The sequence below is a fragment of the Mustela nivalis genome (assembly GCF_964662115.1).
Source record: "Mustela nivalis genome assembly, chromosome: 1".
Lineage (NCBI taxonomy): Eukaryota > Metazoa > Chordata > Mammalia > Carnivora > Mustelidae > Mustela > Mustela nivalis.
In genome coordinates this window covers 103,794,055-103,819,030 of record NC_139020.1, presented here as the reverse complement: position 1 = coordinate 103,819,030, position 24,976 = coordinate 103,794,055, and the positions used below count along the sequence as shown (strand labels likewise).

Sequence of the window (24,976 nt, the reverse complement as noted above, 5' to 3'; positions counted from 1 at the left end):
AAATACTGCAATTGGCATTTTATTTTATTTTTTCAAGGATTTTATTTATATATTTTAGAAGTGGGGGGGAAGAACAGAGAAAGAGGGAGAGGGACAAGCAGACTCCACACTGAGCACAGAGCCCCACACAAGGCTCAAACCTATGACTTGGAGATCATGACCTGAACCAAAATCAAGAGTCAGGTACTCAACCAACTGAGCCACACAGGTGCCCCACAATAGGTATTTTAATACACATATATTTAAGAACTTGTGCTGCTGTTTGGAGAGATTCCTGGAGATGGTCATAAGATATGTCAATTTAGGGATCCTTTTGTAGTTCGTAAGCATCATGATTGGGTGTTCATGCTATTGTGTGACATATGCCTCCCTTAAACCTTTTTACGACCATGGCACATTACTCATCTGGCGTGAAAAAAAAAAATATCAATTTAGAATTTTTGTAGATGTTGTTAAATTGTGCTCCAGGAAGGTTGTAACAATTTACAGTTCAAACAACGTTGAACAGTGTCCATTTTCTACATCCTTACTAACATTTTTCATTATTGACTTACATTTTTAATAGCCTAGAATATTTAATTCATTAATTCAATAATTAATTTATTAATGATGATATCACATTTTCATATATTTATTAGCTAACACTTTATTATTATTTTTAGCTAACACTTTATTTTTTTAAAAAATTATCTATTCCTACCCTTTGTCTTTCTATTGTAGCTTGCCTTTTTGTTAATTTTTTGGAGCTCTTACTATATATCCTTTGCTGTTTGTATTGCGAATAGTTTCCCTCAGACTATGATTTTCTTTTAACTTTGATTTATATTGTATGTAGTAACTTTCTTTCCTATGTGATTCTATGTTTCATTCATGTCATGCTTAGAAAGCCCCTCCCCACCGCAAGATCATCAACATCTTCTATATACTCTCCAGTTATTTTTATAAAACCATTTACTTTTGAGTTTTATTTTCACCATAATGTGAAAGAAGGATCTAATTTAATTTTTCTCCAAATAGCCAATTGTTCTACTACCATTTATTTAATGATCCTTATATCTTTCGGTCTCTTCTGAACTCTTGTTTTTCATTGGTCAGTTTGTCTCATCTTATGCCAATACCACAGTGTTTCATTATCATAGCTTTTTAGTGTATTTTGGTATTTGCTACAAAAGCCTTCTTATTCATTCTTTTTCCAAAGTTTCTTAGAAATTTTTCCAAATTTACTCTTCCAAATGAAATTGAGAATGATCTCTTCAAGTTCCCTGAAAAGTTCCAAAGGCACTGAATGCATCAATTAACTCAGGAATGGTTGACATTTTTGCAATAACCTGTCTTCTCATCTATGCACATGATATGCTTCCCACTTAATCAGATCTTCCTTTACATCTTGCAGTAAAAATCATAAATTTTTCTTCTTTTCAATATAGTGCACATACATTTCTTTGAAAGCATATAGTTATTTTATAACTTTTTTAAAAAAGATTTTATTTATTTGAGAGAGAGAGTGTGTGTGTGCATGTGTGAGGGGGGAGGGGCAGAGAGAGAATCTCAAGCAGATTCCTCGCTGAGTATGGAACCCAGTGCAGAGCTCCACCCTATGATCCTTAGGCCTTGACCTGAGTCAAAAGTCAAGAGTCGGACTCTTAACCAACGAAGCCACCCAGGCGCCCCTCTTTTATAACTTTTGACACTACCTTAATGGGATCAATGTCATACACAGTGTTTTGAATAGAGACCTCTAAAAGGTATACAACCCAAGGAAAAAGGGCTAAACTATATGAACAAAAAAATTCATGGAAGAGGAAGAAGCTTGGTCTCCTGAGCAGCCAGGAAAACCCAAACTATGACATTACTTTCTTCACCAGCATATACAATAAAACAAACAAACAAACAAACAAAACGTTCTTAATATATGTCGTGGATAGGAGAGGGATAGGTCAACCAGGACAGCTGTGCAAGGCTCTTTGGCAACACCTATAAAAATTCAGAGTGTGTGCTCTTGACTTAGAAGTCTCACTTCTGGGCTCTACCCTGAAGAAACACTTACCCAGGACACAGAACATCATGAGGGATACATATTGCGCCACTAGTGCACATTTATAAGTCTGAAAAGTACATCTTTGCTTTGAGGAGTTGGTGGTACTCTGTGCTGACAAGGAATGGAAATACAAAGCTCATAGAATACTAAAGTCACCAAAAGAGTCAGTTCCCCTTTGTCTTGATCTCTCACCCTAACTGAATTATGTATTTTCAGTTTATTAAGGAGAGTGGTCTTGAAGAAAATATTTACCAGCTCATTCTCAAATTACCTATTGTGATCATCTCATTCTTTTATAATAAAAATTATTTCACAATAGGACAAATCCCACTTTTTTTTTTTTTTTTTTTTTTTTTTGGTATAGATCAGAAATTTGAACTGAGACAATTTTGTAAGATTTCTTGGTGATTTTTCCAGGTTTGTATTTGTCTAAATAAGTAAGCAAACAAAACTTAAGGTGCCTTCTAATTTAGCAGCTGGTCAAGGCCCTACAGTCCCTACTGGCAAAAGTCCAACCTCACCTGACCTGCCTTACTTCCTGCCCCTTGACTGCACAGACATGGAGTCCAGGCACCTGCTGGCCCTTAACCACCTATGTGGACTTGATGCCACTTCCCTGAAGACTTCTCTGGACCCAACTCATTCAGCCACTTCTTCTCTGAACTCAAAGCACAGAGGTGACACATGACACAGTCTGGTACACAATTCACCCCAGCCTCATCCTGGCTCTCTCTATTCCCCTGTGTTGGCTCTGTCTCCTGATCCAGATCATTTTCTTAAGGAGGAAGCTGTATTTCTGACACATCTAGTGGTTTCTTAAATGCTCTATTTCTCTTCTAGGTGGCAAAGAAACACAACATGATGTTTGGAAATATAATTCTTCAATCAACAAATGGATTCAAATTGAGTATTTGAATATAGGCCGCTGGAGGCATAAAATGGTGGTGTTAGGTGGCAAGGTCTATGTGATTGGAGGTTTTGATGGCTTGCAGAGGATCAACAATGTGGAGACTTACGACCCCTTCCATAACTGCTGGTCAGAGGTATAGGAGATTTATTTCTATGAGTGACTTTGTATTACTACTTCAAAGCTTAAAAAAAAAAAAAAGTATATGCTCATGTAGGCATATGGCTTTCTGATCTCTCTGCTCTCACTGAGAACATTGTTGGTGGCTCTGAGCTTCTCTCCTAAAAGGAGCTTTTGCTTCAGCATTGCTGATCAGGTCACAGAAACAACTTCCTTCCAGGTGGGGAAGCTCTGTGTGGACAAGAACCCCAGATGTAGAGGGGAGACTTGGTCCTAAACTCAGTTGGCATGTCTTAGCTCAGAGTCGCTGTCTCCCCAGATGCCATCTGCCCTTGTTGTCTCCACAGTGGGCATACAGGGATCCTTTTAATACACTGTTTACTGAGTCGGAGTGATTTGGTAGTGTTTAGAGCTTAGCCCTTATTTATTTGCCTATTGGTGAACAATTTACATGCTGCTTACAGGACTTTAGCTATTCAATCGCAGGTGTATATATCATTGCTAGTTAATGGGCATAGAGTTTCAGTTACACAGGTGAATGAGCTCTGGTGGTCTGCTACAGATAATGGTACTGCAGTTTATGCTTAAAAATGTGTTAAGAGTGATCCTTTTGTAGTTCACAAGTGTGATGATTGCATGTTCACACTGTTGTGTGACATGTGCCTCCCTTAAACTTTTTTATGACCTTGGCATTTTACCCATCTCATGTGGAAAAAAAAGTTGTCAAGAGAGTAGATCTCAAGTTAAGTGTCTTTACAATAATAATAATAATACGCTCTCACTTCCTGTATTTTCAGGTTATGCCCAATTTCAAATTTTTTTTCTCCTTATTAGATCATATGTCAGAATATGTTCCACATTGGGGGAGTGTAAAATCTGGTCATTAGGGGCACAAGCAAAGGTAACCAGGTCATCATGGCATCCAGCCAAGATCTGTCAACCTGAAAACTGCTCTATAGCCCTTAATTTATGGGGGTGTGCCCCAGATCTGCTCAGCTGTTTAAGTCCTATTACAGAGTTGCACCATGACTAATGGGGGCCATGTCCGTGGCTAACAGGCTCTGGGAAGTCCCCTTAAGTGCTGTGGGGTTCACAGGGTGGGAGCACAAGTATGGCTTAATCCCCAAATCTTCATTTTGCCCCAGAGTGGGAGTCTGCTTACCTATGACCACCTGAAACCCTTATACCAGCTTTTCGTCCTAGATAGAAGCAATAAGGACAATGCCTGGCACATAGGAGGCACTCAGTGAATATTTTTTGAATGAAGGAACACATGAATGAATATAAATATGCATGTTTGAGAAAGCATTTTCCTCCAACATTGGCTGGTTTCTTCTGTATAAACACTTATTCCCATGTACACCTTTCCTCACCTGATAGCTGGAGTTTGGAAGAAACTCAGCCTGTTCTAGCCCACCCTGAGCTTTCAGGGAGGGTGGTAAATGCATGCTTTGACCTCTCTGCATCTCAGAGGGAGTCAAGCCCAAAGGCCTTGTGACCTCAGGCAGAGGATGCACACGCAGACGTGTGTCCCTTAGCTCCTGGCCTGTGTCCTGTGAGCCACTGCAGCAATCTGGGAGCAGTCTGTAGCTGTGTGACTAACAGCTTTTCCTGGTGCCCTGTGCCTCTGCAGGCTGCGCCCCTTCTTGTCCATGTCAGTTCCTTCGCAGCTACGAGCCATAAGAAGAAGCTCTATGTGATTGGGGGAGGACCCAATGGGAAACTGGCCACAGACAAGACTCAGTGTTATGACCCCTCAACTAATAAATGGAGTTTAAAGTCGTCCATGCCAGTGGAGGCTAAATGCATCAATGCAGTCAGTTTCCGGGACCGCATCTATGTTGTTGGTAAGTGAATGAATGGCATCTTATTTATCTGAGCCCACCCATGCAGCCTCGCAGGGAGATCAGATGAGGTCTTCCTGGGAACTCAGATTCCTGGGTGATGTGGGTGAGGTTGAAAAAAAAGAAAAGACCAGATTGGTCCAGGCCTTGGTGGAATTTACCTTCCAGTCTTGGATGCAGAAACAGCTCACTTTTAGAGGACATACAAAGCAGACTGACAGTGGGATCCAGTGGAGGAGCCAGAAGCTGCTACAGGAACAAAGTGTATTGTAAACATTAGCAAATGTACAGATATTGAAATGTGCACAGTGTATATGATAAGTGACCGATAAATGGTAGCTATCATCATTTCTTATTTTGTGTTTATGGGAATTTTACCCTTTCTACTTGCTTTGGGAGCTCTGACAAGTTGCATTTAGCCAAGAGGAAAGCCTGGCTGGTCAGACCACAGTAGGCATGTAATTGTTAAGGATGATGGATCTCAATCCTGACTATTCATGAGAATCACCTGGGGAGCTTTTTACAGAAATATGCATTGCTGGAGCTTACCCCAGACCAATGATATCAGAATGAGAGGGAGGATGCTGGCCAGCAGAGCAAGGTGTTTTGAATGTGCAAGTGATTTTTCCTGTGCAGCCACGACTGAGAGTAATTGATGTAACGAGATACCAAAAATATGTAACTTCAGCAAATAAGAGCTAATCAGAGAAGGTTTCCTGGAGGCAAAATACAGGAAGAGATTAAGGAAAAAGCTCTTCTCGCCTTTGCTTCAGGTTTCCTGTATCTGTATGGTCAGTCTCATGACTTCAAAGCTCATCTTAAGATGGTGACTCGGACTGGTGTGCCAGGTCATGCTCAGTCTACAGAGAGATGCCACCTCCTCTAGTCACGGTCATGTGTTGATAGCTTCTATGCACTAGGCCTTCTGCAGGTGCTTTATGCCCATGGTCCTTCTGGTGTCTTAAAATCACCTTGGTCTCAGGGATTATCGTTACAATAAAAACGTGGCAGAGCTGGGATGACGAGCTGAGTGCACCCAATGAACAAGATGGTATTTCTTCTAGGGTACAGAAGTCTTAGGGTCTTAGGGTACATTTTGGCACCGTGTGAAACCAATTGTCCTTTAACACCTGATTAGCACCTGACCGCAGAGTTTAAAGGGCTCTTTGAAGGGTTGCCAGCATGAGACTTACTGCCCCTTCTACCCATTCAACCTTTCTGGAGAGCCATGAATCTACCCTTTCTATTGGCAAGATGGTAGATTTTACCGAGCAGAAGTGGGATTTTTGTGGGTAAAGGGGAAGAAAACCAGAACAGTGAGATGCCCACCATGTTTCCCTTCCTCTTCAGGAGGGGCCATGAGAGCATTGTACGCCTACAGCCCCCTGGAGGACAGCTGGTGCCTGGTGACCCAGCTCAGCCATGAGAGGGCCAGCTGCGGCATCGCACCCTGCAACAACCGGCTCTACATCACCGGAGGAAGGGACGAGAAGAACGAGGTCATTGCCACCGTGCTGTGTTGGGACCCTGAGAACCAGAAACTGACAGAAGAGTGTGTCCTGCCCCGGGGGGTGTCGCACCATGGCAGCGTCACCATCAGGAAGTCTTACACCCACATCCGGAGGATCGTGCCAGGAGCCGTGTCAGTGTGACTGCGCAAGGGCACCAGGTGCCGGGAGAGCACCCTCTGCACCTGTTGCCCGGGTTCATGCCACTAAAGACAGCAGGCTGGCCTTGAGCTATGGGCCCTACTCCTGGGCTCCCCATGGGGGCTCCTTGGAAGTCACAGCTTTAGGACACTCAAGACCAGCCAGGAATGTTTGTGTGACCTACCTCAGGAGGAAAGAAGAAGACTACTTAACATTCAGGACACACCTGTCCCATGCCAGGTTCTGTGCCAGGCACTTGTGTGTATCAATTCATTTAACCATCATAACGACCTGGTGACTGGGTATGATCACTTCAGTTTTACAGCTGAGGAAACTGAGTTTCTGAGAGGCTAAGTTCTTTGCCCCTGGTGACACTTACTATAAGTAGCTAAGCCAGAAATCTAAACCCAGCTCTTTCCATTGCAAGCAAGGTCAGTGGCATTCTGTCATGTTGTCTATCTCTTGAGTAGGAAACAAAACAAACAAAAACTGGTTCATTTTTTGTTCTGACAAGTTTTCTAAAAGGATTCACTCAGAAAGGCAAGGAAATAAAGTTGTTTCTTTTTTCCCCCCCTTTTCTTTTTTTCTTCTATGAGAGCCTTCGGCTCCTTGTCAAGAGTGTCTTGTATATTGTTCTATCTAATAGGACTGGGAAATGGCTCTGGGAAGACCTATATGCTTAGAAAGAGATAAAAATTCCCCCATCAAAACCTCTATTTCTTAGGATCACAGAGGTACATTCAGACCAGAACTGCCCTTGCCAGACAGAATTGTACCTTTAGCACAGGCCAGTGCGCTCGCCTCTTCATGCCCAACACCTATATTGCAGTATAGAAAGGGTTTTCCAGAGACTCAGATTACTATTTTTTTTTAATATAAAAATTCCCTCCCTGCTGGCCACTGCAGGAATGACTGACTCTTCTTGAACCATATACTTTCTGCCTTTTAGACTGAGATTTGAGTCCATGTCCCCGAGTCCCCACCTTCCTGGAACTTTAGTTTTCAGGATCCTTTGAAGCCCTTCTGTTTGGGTTTTGGATCAGTCTGGCACAATTTGGTCACAAAGAATGGACTCTGTCTACTCTGAGAGAGCTTTCAGATGAGCTCACTGGAAATTCATTCTAATCTCCAAATTGGGGAAACAGATCAAGAGATCCTGTTTCATGTGCTGTACTTAAAAAGCAACAACCATGGTAACAACATAGTAACTGCATTACCCAATGTGTTTTATTTTCATCATACAATTTCAGATCTTTTTACAGAGTTTTATTTCATGTCAGATGTGGCAGACTGTGCTTGTACTTCTGAATAGTTTGGGAAGTTAGAGGTATTAGAGTTGATAGTTGAATTTTCATAGAAAAGTTGTGGTTAGAAGCTAAAGTTCAAAGCTGAAAAAAAAAAAAGACTTGGAACATTACAAATGAGATTTCAATGTACACTTATGTCACTGGGGATAAATATAAATGCTTGTTGGTGTGTGAAAAATTCTGTGCCTTGGGGTCAGGTTAGGTTCAGTTCCCTTGCTCTGAAAAGCAGGATGGGAAAATACATATTTGTGGAAGTATAGAACACATTACAGTAAGTGATGTACTTACTCATAAGCACTAATAACCTTAATGAAGATTTCAACTGAAACAATTTAATCTAGTTCCATTTAGCAAATATTCAAGGAGTTCATTCTGTTTGTCAAGACTTGGGGACACCAATGAATAAGACAAATTCTCCCCGACCAAGAAACAGTAAACCAGTAAACAGGTCACTAGTCAACATTATATTTTTTCTTTTCATCAAGTTAGAGAAAAATGAGATGTATATGAAGTTACGAGGTTACATCCATGTCTTTATTGCCCTCTCAGGGGCATCTTAGAAAGCTGTGTTCTTGGGCCAGTGATGTGGCCATTGCTTATATATTTGACTTTCTTTGAGATCGCCTTCAGAAACCATTTATGAGCTACAGGAGAAACCATTTTCCCAAGACCGTTTCAGGGAAGAACTTCCAAGATGGATATCCAATGACAACATCAGTGGCGTATGCAGAGAGCTCCCTTCAGAAAGAGAGTGTTCCTTGTCATGGCAGTCCTTTGATAAGAACAATCAGCAAATTTTGCGCTCGTTGGTGAACGATCCCTACTCTGGGAAAGGGATTTAGGATCTCTGTGTTATAAATCTGGTTCTCACTGCAGGACCCAAGTATCAGGACTAGTTCAGAATATTTAAATGAAGGCAAGGGAAGGATTCTATGTGATTTTTATGTCATCAGATATGCAGGCGACTTGTAAAATCTCAGGTGCCTGACCCTTAAGAAATAGAGATTCTCAACAATGGTATGGGTTGGCAGACAGTCACACCTCTTAAGACGGTGCAGAGTTCTGTACTTAAAGCTGCCAGTCAGCAGCTTTTAGAGAAAGAAAAGAGTTCAAGTAATTTGGTGAAACTTTCTAATCGTGTTGGGATTTAAGCTTCTAGGCGCCAGCGCGGATGGAGGCTCTTAAAATCTAATTTCCATTTGCAGATGAACAATCAATCAAAAAATTTTGTTTGTGTAGTTGTCATAACCCATCCCACCAGCAGGGGGAAGAGGCAGGTGGGTGCCAGATGAGCTAGAGGCAAAGGGCTCCACGGACTGAGGCAGGGCAAGGGGCTCTTCTTGGCCCAGCAGACTGGATCTGCAAGCAGGTTGTGTGAGGGACCTCACTGGCCAGGAGGAAGAGGATGAGCTAGGAGGAGAAAGAGGAAGTCAAGTATAAGGATACAGTTCTAGAAAATGATACCGTAGTCTGTAGAGTTTGTGAGCATGACTCCATTCTCAAAGGCAAAAGAGATAAGGAACAGCTAGTTCAGGCAAGTGGGTTCCAGGAGAAGAGGGGCACAAGTCTGAACAGGACTGGCAGCCAGACCCACTTGTTGGGGTGGGGGCTCTGAGCTGCCTGGCTGGGTCTCCTATTTTACTGGACCTAAAGAAAATGAGGCCCAGAGGCTGTGATGGGATGGAAACTGTCAGAGAGGTTAAAGGACCCTGGTTGCCAAAGCTGATCTGAAATGGACAGGGAGCTAAGCTCACCTGAACATCCACAGATAAATGTCCTCTTCTTAGCCTTCACCACATTCTGCCATCAGTGGCTTCAGGAAACACACATGCTCACACACTGCCCTTGAACTCAAACTGTGCTCTCAGGGAAATAGAAATATAGTTTGCTTATAGCTGTGAAACTATAGCTTTGCTATTTATAAAAGCACTTGAGGTACTGTTGTCGTTTATGAATCCTACTTGATTTGAATAAGAAAAGTACTCAGAATTTTCAAAGTGAGTAGATATCACTGGAATTTCTTATATAAGGTCCATGGGGTTGCAAAATCATTTTTTCCCTTAGTATCTGATTTGAGTGTTGTATTAGATCTCAGAATCTGAAGAGTCAAACTTCATGGAAATCCACAAATATTCAGATGCGGCTCTTGCAAAACCAATTTTGACCAATTTCATATTTATAGGTAAAAATGTCAATGCTAACTTGACCAAATCCTTTCAGCATTTTGGCTACATGAATTTGTATTTTTTTAAACTATCAAACTAAGGATATTGTTTATACATAAATATACAAATAAATTTTGTATTTATTCAATAATGTGTGGAATAGATAAGAATGTTGTACACAATTACTAGGTGAATTTTTTTTTGCTTGTTTTAGTTAATATGAGTAAGTAGTATCTGAATAGAAATTAATTTAAGAGGTGGGAATTTAAAACATTTCTGCTGGTTCAACAGGGTTTCAATAAAGTCATAAGCTAGAATTGATCAGAAGTGGTCTAGAAAATGACAAAAAGTAGACAGCTTTTCCCTCCCTAAAGTTTCATTGCTTCTATGAGCATGCTTTTACCAACCCACTTGCAAGGTGTATGACTTTCATCCTGCCTGCCTTACTCCTTCTTACAGGAGGCCCCCTTCTAGGTTTCAGATTTCTGGTCTGACACTTAATCTTGTGCCTGGGTGACTCAGTCAGTTAAGCATCTGCTTTCAGCTCAGGTCATGATCCCAGAATTCTAGGATCGAGCCCCAACATCAGGCCCCTCCTCGGCAGGGATTCTACTTCTCCCTCTCCCTCTACTGCTCCCCCTGCTTGTGTGTGTGTGTGTGTTTTTTTCTCTCTCTCTCTCTCAGTCTCTGTCAAATAAATAAATAAAATCTTTTAAAAAGTAAAAATAAAAAAGAAAATTAACACCACCTTACCAACATCACTGTGTTTTTTCTGAAGCTTTAACCAACCTGTGTTTCTCAAATCAGGGCACTTGGAACTTGGCAGTTGAGAGGGAGAGCTGTAGTTTTCAGCCACTGGAAAACTTGTCATCAGTTTAGTTTGCTTTGGATAACATTACAAAGATTCTGTGCCACTCAAAGGGAAAACCTGAGGTTTTAGAGAAATGTGGAGTCACATGAATAACTTTAACCATTCCTCCTGTCCTCCCTGGAAATGGAGGTTCTGGCTCCTCTACTTTGGGGACTCTGGGTGGAAAAGCTCAAAGGATAGCCTCATCTCATTGGTAGGAAGTACTCTGGCGTTAATCCTGGACAACAGCTCAACAGCTAGCACACCGTTGTGAGCCAAGATGGGGTTTTGACCTTAAATTCACTGCTGAGCTCTCCAGTTTCCCTGCTGGGTCTAAGTGGTAATCTGAGGCCTGGGCTGCTCGGCCAGGGCCTGGCATCTGCCCAGCTTTCCTTGGTCCCTCTCGCCGCTCTCGGTGGTCTCTACTAGTATGTGGCATCCTCTGGACCAGTCCCCTTTTCACTGGGGATATGGCCTTTATATAGGATATCAGTTCTCCTCTACCTCCTGTGGGCTCACGCCTCATTTTCTGTTTTTCTTTTCTTTCTCTCTTTTTTTTTTTTTTAAGTTTTTATTTATTTGAGAGAGAGTGCCAGTGAGGGGAGAGCAGAAGGAGAGGTAAAGGGAGGGCAAGAGAACCTCAAGCAGACTCCCTACTGAATGCAGAGACCTACATTGTGGGGCACAGTCTCACAACCCTCAGATCATGACCTCAGCTGAAACCAAGAGTTAGACGCTTAACCACCTGAGCCACCCAGGTGCCCCTCATTTTCTGTTCTTATATGCTACCACAACTCAGACTCTTGGTGCTGGGAACTAATTTGGGTCAGGTCTCCCCAACTCCCAAGCTGCCCTCTATCATCCTGCCTAGTTACTAATCACTTTGGTTTCACTTCCATGCTTGTTTCTAACTCCTAGGGATTTTTTCCTCTTGCGTGCTCAGATATCTCCTTTGTTATTGGTTCCTGCATGGCAGGCCCGGACACCCATGCCTGCCCTCATCTCTGGTCACCTGTCTGAGTCCCTAACCTGCTGCCTCCCCTGGGGTGTCCAAACGTAGAAACCTCATTACCCTTCCTGTGTTGACCTCTAGCTATCTTAGCACCATAGTATCTCTCAGGTCCCCTAATTTCTGAAGTTTCAAGAAAAATCAAAAGGAGATAGGAGACTGACTCTGGCTACAAATTCTTCTTCTTCTTCTTCTTCTTCTTTTTTTTTTTTAAGATTTTATTTATTTGACAGAGAGAGAGTAGGCAGAGAGGCAGGCAGAGAGGGGGGGGGGGGGAAGCAGGTTCCCTGCTGAGCAGAGAGCCGGATGTGGGGCTCGATCTCAGGACTCTGGGATCATGACCCGAGCCGAAGGCAGAGGCTTTAACTCACTGAGCCACCCAGGTACCCCTGGCTACAAATTCTTTAAATAGGTATGTGTGTAAGGAAAATTTCCTTTTCCTTTAGTAAAAGTAACCAGTTCCTCCAAGTTTGCAGTAGAGGGAGAAACTCCCAGTGGGGACAGAGAGTTGGATCTCATAGCCTCAACTCTTATCCCTGTAAGGAAAGAGTCCTATACATGGCTCTTAATTTCCCAAAGGACATCACAGACCAGGCTGGAACAGATGAATAAGACTTTACTAATGACTTAGAGATGCTGTAGGAAAATAAGTACGAAAAGAAGCAATGCTCTGTGTGATGAGGATGACAGGGTTCAGCTGTCTTTGAGAAACAGCGTTATCCTTAGGTGGGAGGTGGGGATATACGGATGTGTGCCTGCGCGTGCGTGTGTGTACATGCTGTCAACAATAAACAAAGCTGCACACAGCTAAATCAGAACAGATTTTATCCAGCAACTACTGACAGAGGAAAGGACGGAGCCCCATTCTGCTTTGTGCAGAGCTGAACAGGTACTAAAGGGAAAACAGAGGAGGAGAGAGGGAACAGGTAGGCACTGAGGCAGAGGCAGGGAATGAAAAGTCAGAAAGCATTGGTCAGTAAGTGTGCTTAGCCCTCCTGTGTCTGCCAGCTGGCAGTGTTGAAGTTAGGGTTCCCTCCTCCCACAGAGACTGGCAGGCAGAGGCCCTCTACTTCCTGGTAGTTACATTCAAAGGAATGGCTTATCGGGTCCTTGAGAAAGACACTGTTGGGCTATAGGGGGTACATACCTATCTCAAAGGCACAGAAGGTGGATTTACTATTGTAAGCCATTTTTAGTAAATGCTCTAAGAAAGGAAGGTCTAGGGCCTATCCTCAGGTGTTGGCTACAGCACATGGTAAGTTCTTTTGATACTCTTGAGCTTTTCCAGACAGAAACTAAAGGAAGGCTGGTTCATCGCAGGGATGTATTCTTAGGTAGCCATTATGGGTTTGATCACATCTGTTAGTGCAAGAACTTGAAAGAAGTGTTCACGCAAAGATCTTTTGCCATTTTGGGCACCCCAGGTATATTTGCCTTATAGAACAGAGACAATAAAGCAGGTAAGTGTGCCTACCACTCGTACTGCTGGTGGAGGAATTTTAAAATGGGACTGCGTGTTTTCTACAACTCAACATAAGCCCACTGTGAGACCAGGAGTGCTATAACCTCTCCTTCTAGAATATTCTAAAGATAAAGAGAATAATAATGCTAAAACTTCTTTCAACTTATATAGGCCAGAGTGGTGCTCTCAAACTTTTTGGACTATATCCCACAATTTCAAAATAGAAGCATTTTCAATATTTTCTATTCTAGTTCTTCTTAAAATGCTGTTCAAAATTTATTAAGTTAATTTCATCACCTACCAGTGGGTCACAAGTCATAACCCACACCTGAAAAATACAAGGCTTCTGGGCACAGCCCCAGACAAAGAGTGGGTAGGGATGAGGGGAGTGGAGGTTTGTAAACGCTTGGTTTAACAAAATAGAAACTGGAGGGAAACATCTACCTGCAAGAAGAAACCCATGAGTTCTGACCTTAGACAAACAGAATTTTTGTCGGTAAGAGTCTATTCTTTTATAACATAAGTATAGTAATGGGAGTCTCTATTGTGTAATTTTCCAGAAACATGACCCAGAGCCAGAAGTAGTCAGAGATTGGGACAGTGACAAAACCAGTCTAGACAGAAATGCTGTTTTTTTCCTTATCAAAGTGCATACCAGAAAAGGTCACCCTACAAACCTTAAGGAAATAATACATTAGACTTTGTTCTGACTAAATAATAAATAGATGTAGGTAGAGGGAGTAATGGGGTTAGTCCTTGTGAAACAATGTAGCAAATGTTTATTGAGCACCTACTACATGCCAGGAAGGATTCTAGGTTCTAGGGCTCCACAACCTCAAATAAAACAATGTCACTGCTCTCATGAGCTACCATTCTAGTAAAGAAAGATCAGTAACGACCAAACAAGTATATAAATAATGCCGAGTAGTGATACATGCTGGAAAATCAGGGCATTTTTAAACAGGGTGAGCAGATATGCTTTCTGATAGAGACTATTATAGAGAAGAAAAAGTGCAGGGCCTGTGGATGCCTGGAGGAAGCATATTCCAGGTAGAGGGAATAGCCAGTGCAGAGGCCCTTAGGGAGGAGGCTCAGTGTCTTTAAGAAACAGCAAAAAGGTCTGTGTAGCTGAGTAAATTCTGAGTGATGATAATGAGTCTCAATGCCATTGTAAGTACTTTGTGTGTGATCAGAGTAAGATGATAGGGCATAAGACAAGTTTAGTAATGCTAAAGATTCACAAATGTTAGGTACCCAAACCTATGGCTTTCACATTCAAGTCTGCTGCATTCCCGGTTGCAGTTAGGAACTAGGATCTGCTGAACGCAAGGGTTTTGTGGTAGCAACAAACATTAAACTCTTTTTCCAAATCCTTGGTTTTTCTGATCCTGCTCTGTGTGCTCACATTAAGGTAGACTGGGCTGCCTCTCCCAGCTGCCTAGTTGCATGAGCTGGGTGGGGTGGGGGATGGGGTGGTTGGGGAAAGCCTCTCAAATAACTAAGATCTATCATTCCCTGCATCAATAGAAATGGCAGTATTCAGGGGCACCTGGGTGGCTCAGTGGGTTAAAGCCTCTGCTTTCAGCTCAGGTCATGATCCCAGGGTCTTGGGATCAAGCCCCACATCGGGCTCTCTGCTTGGCAGGGAGCCTGCTTCCTCCTCTCTCTCTGCCTGCCTCTCTGCCTGCTTGTGGTCTCTATCTGTCAAGTAAATAAATAAAATCTTTAAAAAAAAAAAAAGAAAAAAAGAAAAAAAGAAATGGCAGTATTCAGATCCATGGGCATCACTCAGATCATGAGATCACTACTGGTGATGGTGGTGGGGCAGAGCAAGGGGGATGAAAACGGGAACTTCAAGTCAGTGACTCCCCTAGGAAGCCTAGATGATATTTGGAAACCTAGATGATATTTGGAAATAATGTGGCCTGTGGTTAGCACATTAAAAAACAAATAAAAATCCTTGGTAGTTAAGTCAAACCAGGAAGCTATTAAAAAACAATCTCTCTAAAATGTGTGGCAATTCAGATGCAAACTAGAAATTAGGTGCTAAAAACATTATTTCAGGATGACTTCAGAGATCGTGTTTTCCCAGGAGGCGTTTGGAATCCTCAGTGGGAACAGCCTGGAGATGAAGCGCATTAGAATGGGTTCCAGTGTGTGGCACAACCTCCCTGACTCCCGAGGAGGGTGATGATACGGGCTGGGCTTTAGTGGCCTTCCGGACTATATAGCACCTTGTGCAGAAGCTGTGACCTGGCAGGAAGAACGTACGGGGGCGGGGTCCTGAGCACGGGCCGCCGCAGCCATTGCCACCACCATTATTGATCTCCCAGACCATGTACATCCATTAGAAGTTGAACAGTGAAAACCACTGATATCTTTGGTTCGGACTGTGCAATATTTTTGAAAATTGGCAACACGGGGGCCACATTTCTACTTAACTGGCTGGAACAGAATAGGGAATGTTCTCTTTAGAAAGGGGTGGTGCTCTCCAGTTGACCAGACTCCGCCGACCTAGCTTGGCCCCCAAATATTTGAGTTTGCAGTGTCTGCCAGATACTATCTCTGTAATGCTTACACCGACTCTGTGAAGTACAATCATGCTTTATGAGAAAACTGAGGCTTAGAGATGTTGAGTGACTTCTTAGAGTCAGGGCTGGACACAGGTCTGTGGGTCTCCCAAGCTGGAGATGGGAGCTATGCTCGCTGGGCTTGCGAGGAGGGGCTATACTGGATGCCGTGATGACACAGAACCCACGTGACTCCATGATCGTTTGATATGAGGATTTAGATCATGCGTGTCGCAGTTCCAGAGCACCCTGAGAAATCTAGAAATACATATTGCTAACTCACTAAGTGATCTACGCAAGGCCAGAGACCTCGAACAAAACAACGAAAGGGCTGGAGAGGACTCTGTTGACTTCTGGCCCTGAGGGACTCTCCTGAAGGAGGCAGGGCTGCACTTTTAAAGGCGTCCACGTGGGGGCAGAAGATGATCGTGAGTTCCTTAGTTACTAAGCGACGACGGGGGCGGAGCCAAGAACTCTCGGGGTTTATTGTCTTAAAAGGAAAAGTCTGGCGGGAACTTACGTTTCTGTCCTGTCCTCCTAGTTCCGTGCCAGGCTCCCTCCTCAGAGTGAGCTCCTAAGTGGCTATGACCTGTTCTTTTTTCTTTTCTTTTTTTTTTTTTTAAGATTTTATTTATTTATTTGATAGAGAGAAATCACAAGTAGATGGAGAGGCAGACAGAGAGAGGGGAAGCAGGCTCCCTGCTGAGCAGAGAGCCCGATGCGGGACTCGACCCCAGGACCCTGAGATCATGACCTGAGCCGAAGGCAGCCGCCCAACCCACTGAGCCACCCAGGTGCCCCCTCTTTTCTTTTTTAAAGATTTATTTATTAGAAAGAGAGAGCGAGAGAGCATGCGAGCAGGGGGAGGAGTAGAGGGAAACGGAGACATGTAAACACTCTGCTAAGCAGAGCCCAACTCGGGGCTCCATCCCAAGGACCCCGAGATCGAGACCTGAGCCAAAACCGAGAGTCAGAGGCTTAACCGACCAAGCCACCCAGGTGCACTGTGGTCTGTTCTATCCTGAAGTCATTGAGTCTAACACACTACTGATTAAGATGCCTCTTTATTTTAGGTGACCCTAACAAAGGGAAGATAGTACAATGCCTTAATGACCGAATTTCACACTGCTTGGTCACACCCGCATTCCTTTGTTTTGAAATTTGTTTTCTCTCTCTTCAGAGAACTAGCCCTTTACCTCCCCCCTTTCATTTGAATTCCTTAGCATGACATAGGCAATCTTTAGCACCTATTCTCAATAATAAAGCATAAATAGAACATCATTTACTAAGGTGTCTTACAGCAGTTGCTTGGTGCTTTGCAAGAAAATATAGGATTGTGGTCAATCCCCTTCTAATGAAGATTTATTTCACTAATACAAAACTTATACCCCAATGCTCTATTGCCTTGCTTTCCTGTACATGGTAACTTTTTGTTTCAGTGCCAAGTCATAGCATTATCATCTTGAAATCATTTCTTAGAAAAGCCTAATTGAGATATAACTGGCATACAATAAACTATTTTTTTAAATTTTTTTTTTGACAGAGGAGAGCATGTAAGCACAGGGTGGGGTGGGGGTGTTGGTGAAGCAGAGGGCCAGGGAAAGGCAGACTCCCCGCTGAGCCCAGGAACCTGGAATCATGACCTGAGTTGAAATCAAGAGTAAGATGCTCAATTGATTGAGCCACCCAGGAGCCCCTAAACTGTACATCTTTAAAGTATACTATTTGGGGGCACCTGGCTGACTCAGTAGGTGGAACATGTAACTCTTGATCTTGGGGTTGTGGGTTCGAACCCCACATTGGGTATAATGATTACTTAAAAAAAAAAAAAACTTTAAAAAAAGTTTACCATTTGATGTTTTGACGTATGTATACATTTATGAAACCATCATTACAAGCAAAATGATAAAACCATTCACCATCGAAGGTTCTCCTGCTCCTTGGGAATCTCTCCCTCCCATGCATCCCCATCTCTCCATCACCCCTATACAGGTAAACAACGATCTGCTTTCTGTCAGTATAGATCAGTGCACATTTTCTAGAACTTTTGCATTGTCTAGTTTCTTTATATAAGAACCATACAACTTGTACTATTTTTTGCCTGGCTTCTTTCACTCAGCAATTATCTTGAAAAAAGCAAGAATCATATGATCCCCTCAATAGATGCAGAAAAAAACATTTGACAAAGTACAGCATCCTTTCTTGATTAAAACTCTCCACAATGTAGGGATAGAGGGAACATACCTCAATATCATAAAAGCCAACTATGAAAAACCCACAGTGAATATCATTCTCAATGGGGAAAATTAAGAACTTTTCCCCTAAGGTCAGAAACACAGCAAGGATGTCCACTGTCACCACAGTTGTTCAACAACTTCTAGTACTAGGAGTCCTAGCCTCAGCAATCAGAAAACAAAAAGAAATAAAAGGCATCTGAACGGGCAAAGAAGTCAAACTCTCTCTCTTCACAGATGACATGATACTCTATGTGGAAAACCAGAAAGACTCCTACCCCTCCACCATCAATTGCTAGAACCCATACAGGAATTCAGCAAAGTGTCAGGATATAAAATCAATGCACAGAAATCTGTGGCACTTCTATACACTAACAATGAGACAGAAGAAAGAGAGATTAAGGAATTGAACCCATTTACAATTGCACCCCAAACCATAAGATACCTGGGAATAAACCTAACCAAAGAGATAAAGGATCTATACTCTCAAAACTATAGAACACTCATGAAAGAACTTGAGGAAGATGCAAAGAAATGGAAAAATTTTCCATGCTCATGGATTGGAAGAACAAATATTGTTAAAATGTCCATGCTTCCCAGAGCAATCTATACATTCAATACAATCCCTATCAAAATACCATCAACAGTAGTGCCTGGGTGGCTCATTGGTTAAGCATCTGCCTTCAGCTCAGGTCATGATCCCAGTGTGTTGGTATGGAGCCCGACATCGGGCTTCCTGCTTGGTGGGGAGCTCCTTCTCCCTCTCCTTTTGCCCCTTCCCACAGGTCGTTCTTTCTCGCTCGCTCGCTCTCTCAAATAAATAAATAAAATCTTAAAAAAAAAAAAAAGGAAGTCTATTCTTTCCCCCACTGACTTGTCTTGATAAAGAAGAAAAAATGAAGGACATCCAGTCTGCAAAGGATGATTTAAAATTATTTTTATTTGCAGATGACAAAAATATCTATGTGGATAATCTGATGGAGTCAGTAAAAAATAGAAAATAAACCAACAATGAAAACTTTTAGAACCAATAGGAGAATTTAGTAAGTTTGCAGGAAACATTAATATACAACAAGATGGGGGCGCCTGGGTGGCTCAGTTGGTTAAGCGACTGCCTTCGGCTCAGGTCATGATCCCGGAGTCCCGGGATTGAGTCCCGGGATCGAGTCCCGGGATCGAGTCCCGGGATCGAGTCTCGGGATCGAGTCTCGGGATCGAGTCCCGCATCGGGCTCCCAGCTCCATGGGGAGTCTGCTTCTCCCTCTGACCTTCTCCCCTCTCATGCTCTCTCTCTCTCTCTCTCAAATAAATTAAAAAAAAAAAATCTAAAAAAAAAAATATACAACAAGATGGATTGTAATTCTATAAACTAACAATGAATAATCAGAAATTGTTATAAAAATCAATATCACTTCTTGTATTCTTCTGGAAATCTGATAAAAGTAATATGTCATCTATATAATTTTACTCTATACTTGTTTGAGTTCCTAAAGTTTTATGTCCTAGGACACTTGCTTGTCTAGTTCTGGATATGATTCCAAATCCCAGATTATTGAATATGGTGATGCTAACACATATCCATGAATTCTTTAATATTCTTCCTTAAGGGGGTGTGTGAATTCCCCTCCCTTTAGGCAGGGCTATACTTAGTGACTCATGTATAAAGAATGGAATGTGACCCAAATGAGTATGTAACTTCTGAGACAAGATCATAAAAAGCCTCAGGTCCTCTTCCTTTCTTTCTCTTGGATCACTTGCTTTAGGTGGAGCCAGTGGCCATGTTGTGAGGACACACAAGCATCCCTGGAGAAAGCGCACATGGCAGAGAGCTGAGGCCTCCTGTCATGGCCATGCTGAACTCCTCTGTCTTGGAAGTGGGTCCTCCAGCTCTCAAGCCTTCAGATGACCACAGCGCCAGCCATCCGCTTCACTGGATTCTCAAGAAAGACCCTGAACTAGAATCACTAGCTGAGCTGCCCACTGAAACCATAAGATAACAAATGTCTGTTGTTTTAAGCTATGAAGATATAGGGGAATTTGGTCATAGCAAGGGATTACAGTGTACAGAGTGGAATGTGGAGGGCAGAGGAGAAGCTGGCTTAGGGAGGTGCCTCCCACTGCCCTCCCCTAGACAGGACTTGGGACATCTGCAATAACATCCAGAGACATCTCTCTAGGGCAGTCATCCAACCTAGACCCCCTTACCCTGGGGAGCAGACAGGAAGGATGAGGAATGGCAGTCTTGCTGAAAGGCTATAGGGGAGGACACTGGAGACATTGCCCTGGACCACCCTCCCACCATCCCCCTGTGTGAACAGAAGGATGGCATCTCCAGAGGATGTGGCCTCAGTACCCCAGACAAAGCAGGGTGGAGGGGGAACCCCAGAGCTATCTGCTGGGAGGCCAGGGGTGGGGCCTGGCCGGAGGTCTCCATGGCCACAGAGAACTCAGGGCCTGGGCGTGGCAGGACTAGGGGGTGATGGTGCAGCTTAGACACCTGACAGCCAGTTCCAGCCACTCCGCAGGTAGGTGGCACCCTGGCAAAATGACAATTAGGCACTGATGGCGGGTTTCCCCTCTCCTGTGGACCCAGCCAGAGGGGAAGGGGACCCTCAGCCCGGCACAGGGCTGCCACAGGGGACCTCTCACACATTTGGCCACAGGTTGACCGCATCATTTCAAGGTCACCTGGGCCTTTTCCTGCCTTCAGCCTGAGCCTGGAAAGAGAAATGGTCTTCCCAGTGCTTCACGACCCAGATGCCACCTCCTGGCTGGGGACTGTCAGTACACAAGGCCTCCTACATTCCTGGTGAGGGCAGGAGGAGGCCTGGAGTCCCTCAGGTCCCCCAGTTTAGTCTAGACCAAAGTTGTCTATACTCCTTAGGGTGCAGCCCCAGAGAGATGCCCATTTTCCATCCAACATATTGTTTATCTTTGTGTACGGTGTAAAAGAATGGTCGGGTTTCATTCTTCTACACATAGCTGTCCAATTTTCCCAGCACCATTTATTGAAGAGACTGTCTTTTTTCCACTGTATATTTTTTCCTGTGTTGTTGAAGATTAGTTGACCATAAAGTTGAGGGTCCATATATGGGCTCTCTACTCTGTTCCACTGGTCTGTGTATCTGTTTCTGTGCCAGTACCATGCTGTCTTGGTGATCACAGCTTTTTGTAAAGCTTGAAATCAGGTAATGTGATGCCCCCATTTTGTTTTTCTTTTTCAACATTTCCTTAGCAACTCAGGAACTCTACTGGTTCCATACAAATTGTAGAATTGTTCGCTGCAGCTCTTTGAAAAATGCTGGTGGAATTTTGATCAGAATGGCATTGAAAGTATAGATTGCTCTAGGCAGTATAGACATTTTAACAATGTTTATTCTTCCGATCCATGAGCATGGAATGGTCTTCCATCTTTTTGTGTCTTCTTCAGTTTCTTTCATGAGTGAACATTCTGTAGTTCATCGAGTACAAATCCTTTACCTCTTTGGTTAGGTTTATTCCCAGGTATCTTATGGTTCTTGGTGCAATAGTAAATGGAATTGATTCTCTAATTTCCCTTTCTGTATTTTCATTGTTAATGTATAAGAAAGCAACTGATATCTGTACATTGATTTTGTATCCTGCCACATTACTGAATTACTGTATGAGTTCTACTAGTTTGTGGGTGGAGTCTTTTGGGTTTTCCATATAAAGTATTATGTCATCTGCAAAGAGAGAGAGATTGACTTCTTCATTGCCAATTTGAATACCTTTTATTTCTCTTTGTTGTCTGATTGCTGTTGCTAGGACTTCTAACACTATGTTGAACAAGAGTGGTGAGAGTGGGCATCCTTGTCGTGTTCCTGATCTCAAAGGGAAGGCTGTCAGCTTTTCCACATTGATAATGATGTTCCCTGTGGGTTTTTCATAGATAGATTTTATGAAGTTGAAGAATGTTCCCTCTATTCCTGTACTTTGAAGCGTTTTAATCAGGAACGGATGCTGTGTCTTGTCAAATGCTTTTTCTGTATCAATTGAGAGGACCATGTGGTTCTTCTCTCTTCTCTTATTGATTTGTTTTATCACATTGGTTGATTTGTGAGTGTTGAACTACCCTTGCAACCCAGGGATAAATCCCACCTGGTTATGGTGGATAATGTTTTTAATGTACTATTGGATCCTTTTAGCTAGGATCTTGTTGAGAATCTTAGCATCCATATTCATCAGTGATATTGGTCTGAAATTCTCCTTTTTGGTGGGGTCTTTGCCTGGTTTGGGGACACACATAACATGTCTCTGAAATGAAAACAAGTTTATGGAACAATATTCCCCTTCCAGGTATGATATTCTGATCTGATCTGGTCTGTTCTATTCTACTATTGTATTTTACTCCATTGTGTTCTATTTTATTCTATCCCATTTTATTCTGGGAGACAGAGGAGGAGAGGAGAGGTGATTGTGGCTCCCCCACAATCAACTCATAAGACTTCAAGAGAGAATTTCTTCTGACACAAACAGCAGCTGCTCTGAGCTAGCCCTCCTGTGTCCCCCCCCCCCCCCAGGTCCCAGGCTCTTGGCAGCAGAGACTATATCCTATTCATACAGTACCCCGCCCCCAAGCTCCTGGGAGAGACTTGGCATTCTCAGAACCAGCACACCTTGAAGAAGGTGCTTCAATCAAAGCCAGAAGTTCAGGGGAGGAAAGCGTAGTTCCCAGTCTGAGTTTTGCTACATCTCTGTCATTTGCATATTGAAGCCCTTCCTCCTGGGTTCACTGGCCATGGGCTCTCAAAGGTCTTAAGTTCTTAGTTCCTATAGAGAGCATAGCACTCAGGAGACCCCAGAATCTTGGGTTCAGGGTCTGGCAGATCCCATGAGTGAATAAATGAAAGGCCTATTGTTCAGTGGTAGGAGCAGAGACTTTGGAGTCAGTGAGACCTGAGGGCAGTTCTGACTTAATCGCTCATTCACTAGCTGTGTGGTCCTGGGTAAGTCACTTGGTCTCTCTGAGCATCCGTTTCTCGCTACTTATTTTGTAGGGCTGGTGTGAGGATTAGCAAAAGTGTGTAAAACTCAGGGTGTCTGGGACCTCAAAAATAACACATGCAATTATCGTTGTTAATCATAATTACAACCACATTCACTAGACCATCTCAGGACTACTCTGAATACTTCAGGTGTGCTGCTGTGATTGAGTTTTGGGGGGTGCTGGGTTACTATTGTTTTCATCCTAGACAGAAAAGAAATACTCATAAACCCCTAAGGGAGGAAGCTAGTTGTTTGTCATGAACAGCCTTCATAATAAAAGGAGAGGAGAAAAAAAAGACACACACACTCCAAAACAAACCAAGAACATGGGCCCTTGCCAAACATTCATCCTGGTTACAAAGGAGAGTTGCATTCTTGGGAAATGAACGGAATGACTCTGGTCCTGGCCAGTGTCCAGCAATCTGCAGGGAAGATGTAACCCTGGTCTCTGGGGACACTCCCAGTCCACGTGCAGAAGAAGCACGAGGTGCGTTGATAGAGAAGGACCAGGTGAACAGGAATGGTGGAGCATGAAAAGTCATGTTCATAAGACCTGGGGAGCATTCTGTCTTTCCTTGGCAGAACTTTATCAGTGCAGGACTTAGGAAATTAGTGTTTGGGTTTAGTGTTTAAAATCTAGCACTGTCGTTTTGCTTGAATTAATTGAATAAAATCTTGTAACTAGTGAATATACTAGGGAGTTTAAATTATCCTGATTAGAAAACACATTTTCAGTGAATTAAAGACTTTGAAGGATACATCATGACTGATGAATTACTTTGCTCTAAATTCGGATTTTCCTTTATTGTCCACTAGATGGCGGGGTGGGACCAGGCTAGATACCACAAGCTCAAAGGCGCCTCTCCAGCACAGGTTTAAAGGGAGGGAATCATATTCTTGTTTGGGTTCCATCTAAGATTTTTTTTCCTTTCAGAAAATAAAGGTAGGGACGCCTGGGTGACTCAGTCGGTTAAGTGTCTGCTTTCAGCTCAGGTCATGATACCAGAGTCCTGGGGTCGAGCCTCATGTAGGGCCCCCTGCTCAGTGGAAAGCCTGCCTCTAGCCAGCTTCTCCCTCTGCCTGTCTCTCCCCCTGCTTGTGCGCTTTCTCTCTGACAAATAAATAAAATCTTAAAAAAAGAAAAGAAAAGAAAAGAAAACATGTTTAAGAAAGAAAAGAAAGGTAAACAATTTAAGTACAACTTTTTTTTTTTTTTAAAGATTTTATTTATTTGTCAGAGACAGAGGGAGAGAGAGCGAGCAAGTACAGGCAGACAGAGAGGCAGGCAGAAGCAGAGGGAGAAGCAGGCTCCCTGCCGAGCAAGGAGCCCGACGTGGGACTCGATCCCAGAACCCCGGGATCATGACCTGAGCCGAAGGCAGCTGCCCAACCAACTGAGCCACCCAGGCGTCCCTAAGTACAACTTTTTAAGGACCCTCTCTAACACACAAAGGAAGGTATGCCATTTCCCTGTCTGAAGCTCTAAGCGCAGTGTTTTCCTCTTATATCTGAGGAATAAACAATTGATGGTACCAATTAGTAACGAGTGAAACTGTACCCCGAGCCACATGCTACGCTAAGAGCTTTATCTCATTTATTCATCACAGAGAGACTAAGAAGGTGTTGCTTCTGTTGTTTAAAAAATATTATCATTTTGTTGCAAGGACATTTTTTTTTTAAAGATTTTATTTATTTATTTGACAGAGAGAGATACAGTGAGACCAGGGAGCTCGATGCAGGGTTTGATATCAGGACCCTGGGCTCACGACCTAAACTGAAGGCAGATGCTTAACCCACTGAGCCACCCAGGCATC

General features: G+C 43.1%; 1 protein-coding gene across 4 annotated transcripts in view; it reads left to right on the top strand.

Moving 5' to 3' along the window:
• The window catches only part of KLHL6 (kelch like family member 6), a 79,464-nt gene extending 57,598 nt beyond the window's left edge, over window positions 1-21,866 (top strand). For 3 of the 4 annotated variants that reach the window (XM_082692615.1, XM_082692614.1, XM_082692617.1), the window contains 3 exons: window positions 2,879-3,081; window positions 4,699-4,912; window positions 6,260-10,178. In XM_082692615.1, the coding sequence (XP_082548741.1) occupies window positions 2,879-3,081; window positions 4,699-4,912; window positions 6,260-6,561 (719 nt within the window). In that variant the 3' untranslated portion in view covers window positions 6,562-10,178. Of the gene's footprint in view, window positions 1-2,878; window positions 3,082-4,698; window positions 4,913-6,259; window positions 10,179-19,918 lie in introns of those variants that run through there. The other variant, XM_082692616.1, reaches the window with a different exon arrangement.
• Window positions 21,867-24,976: the final 3,110 nt, after the last annotated feature.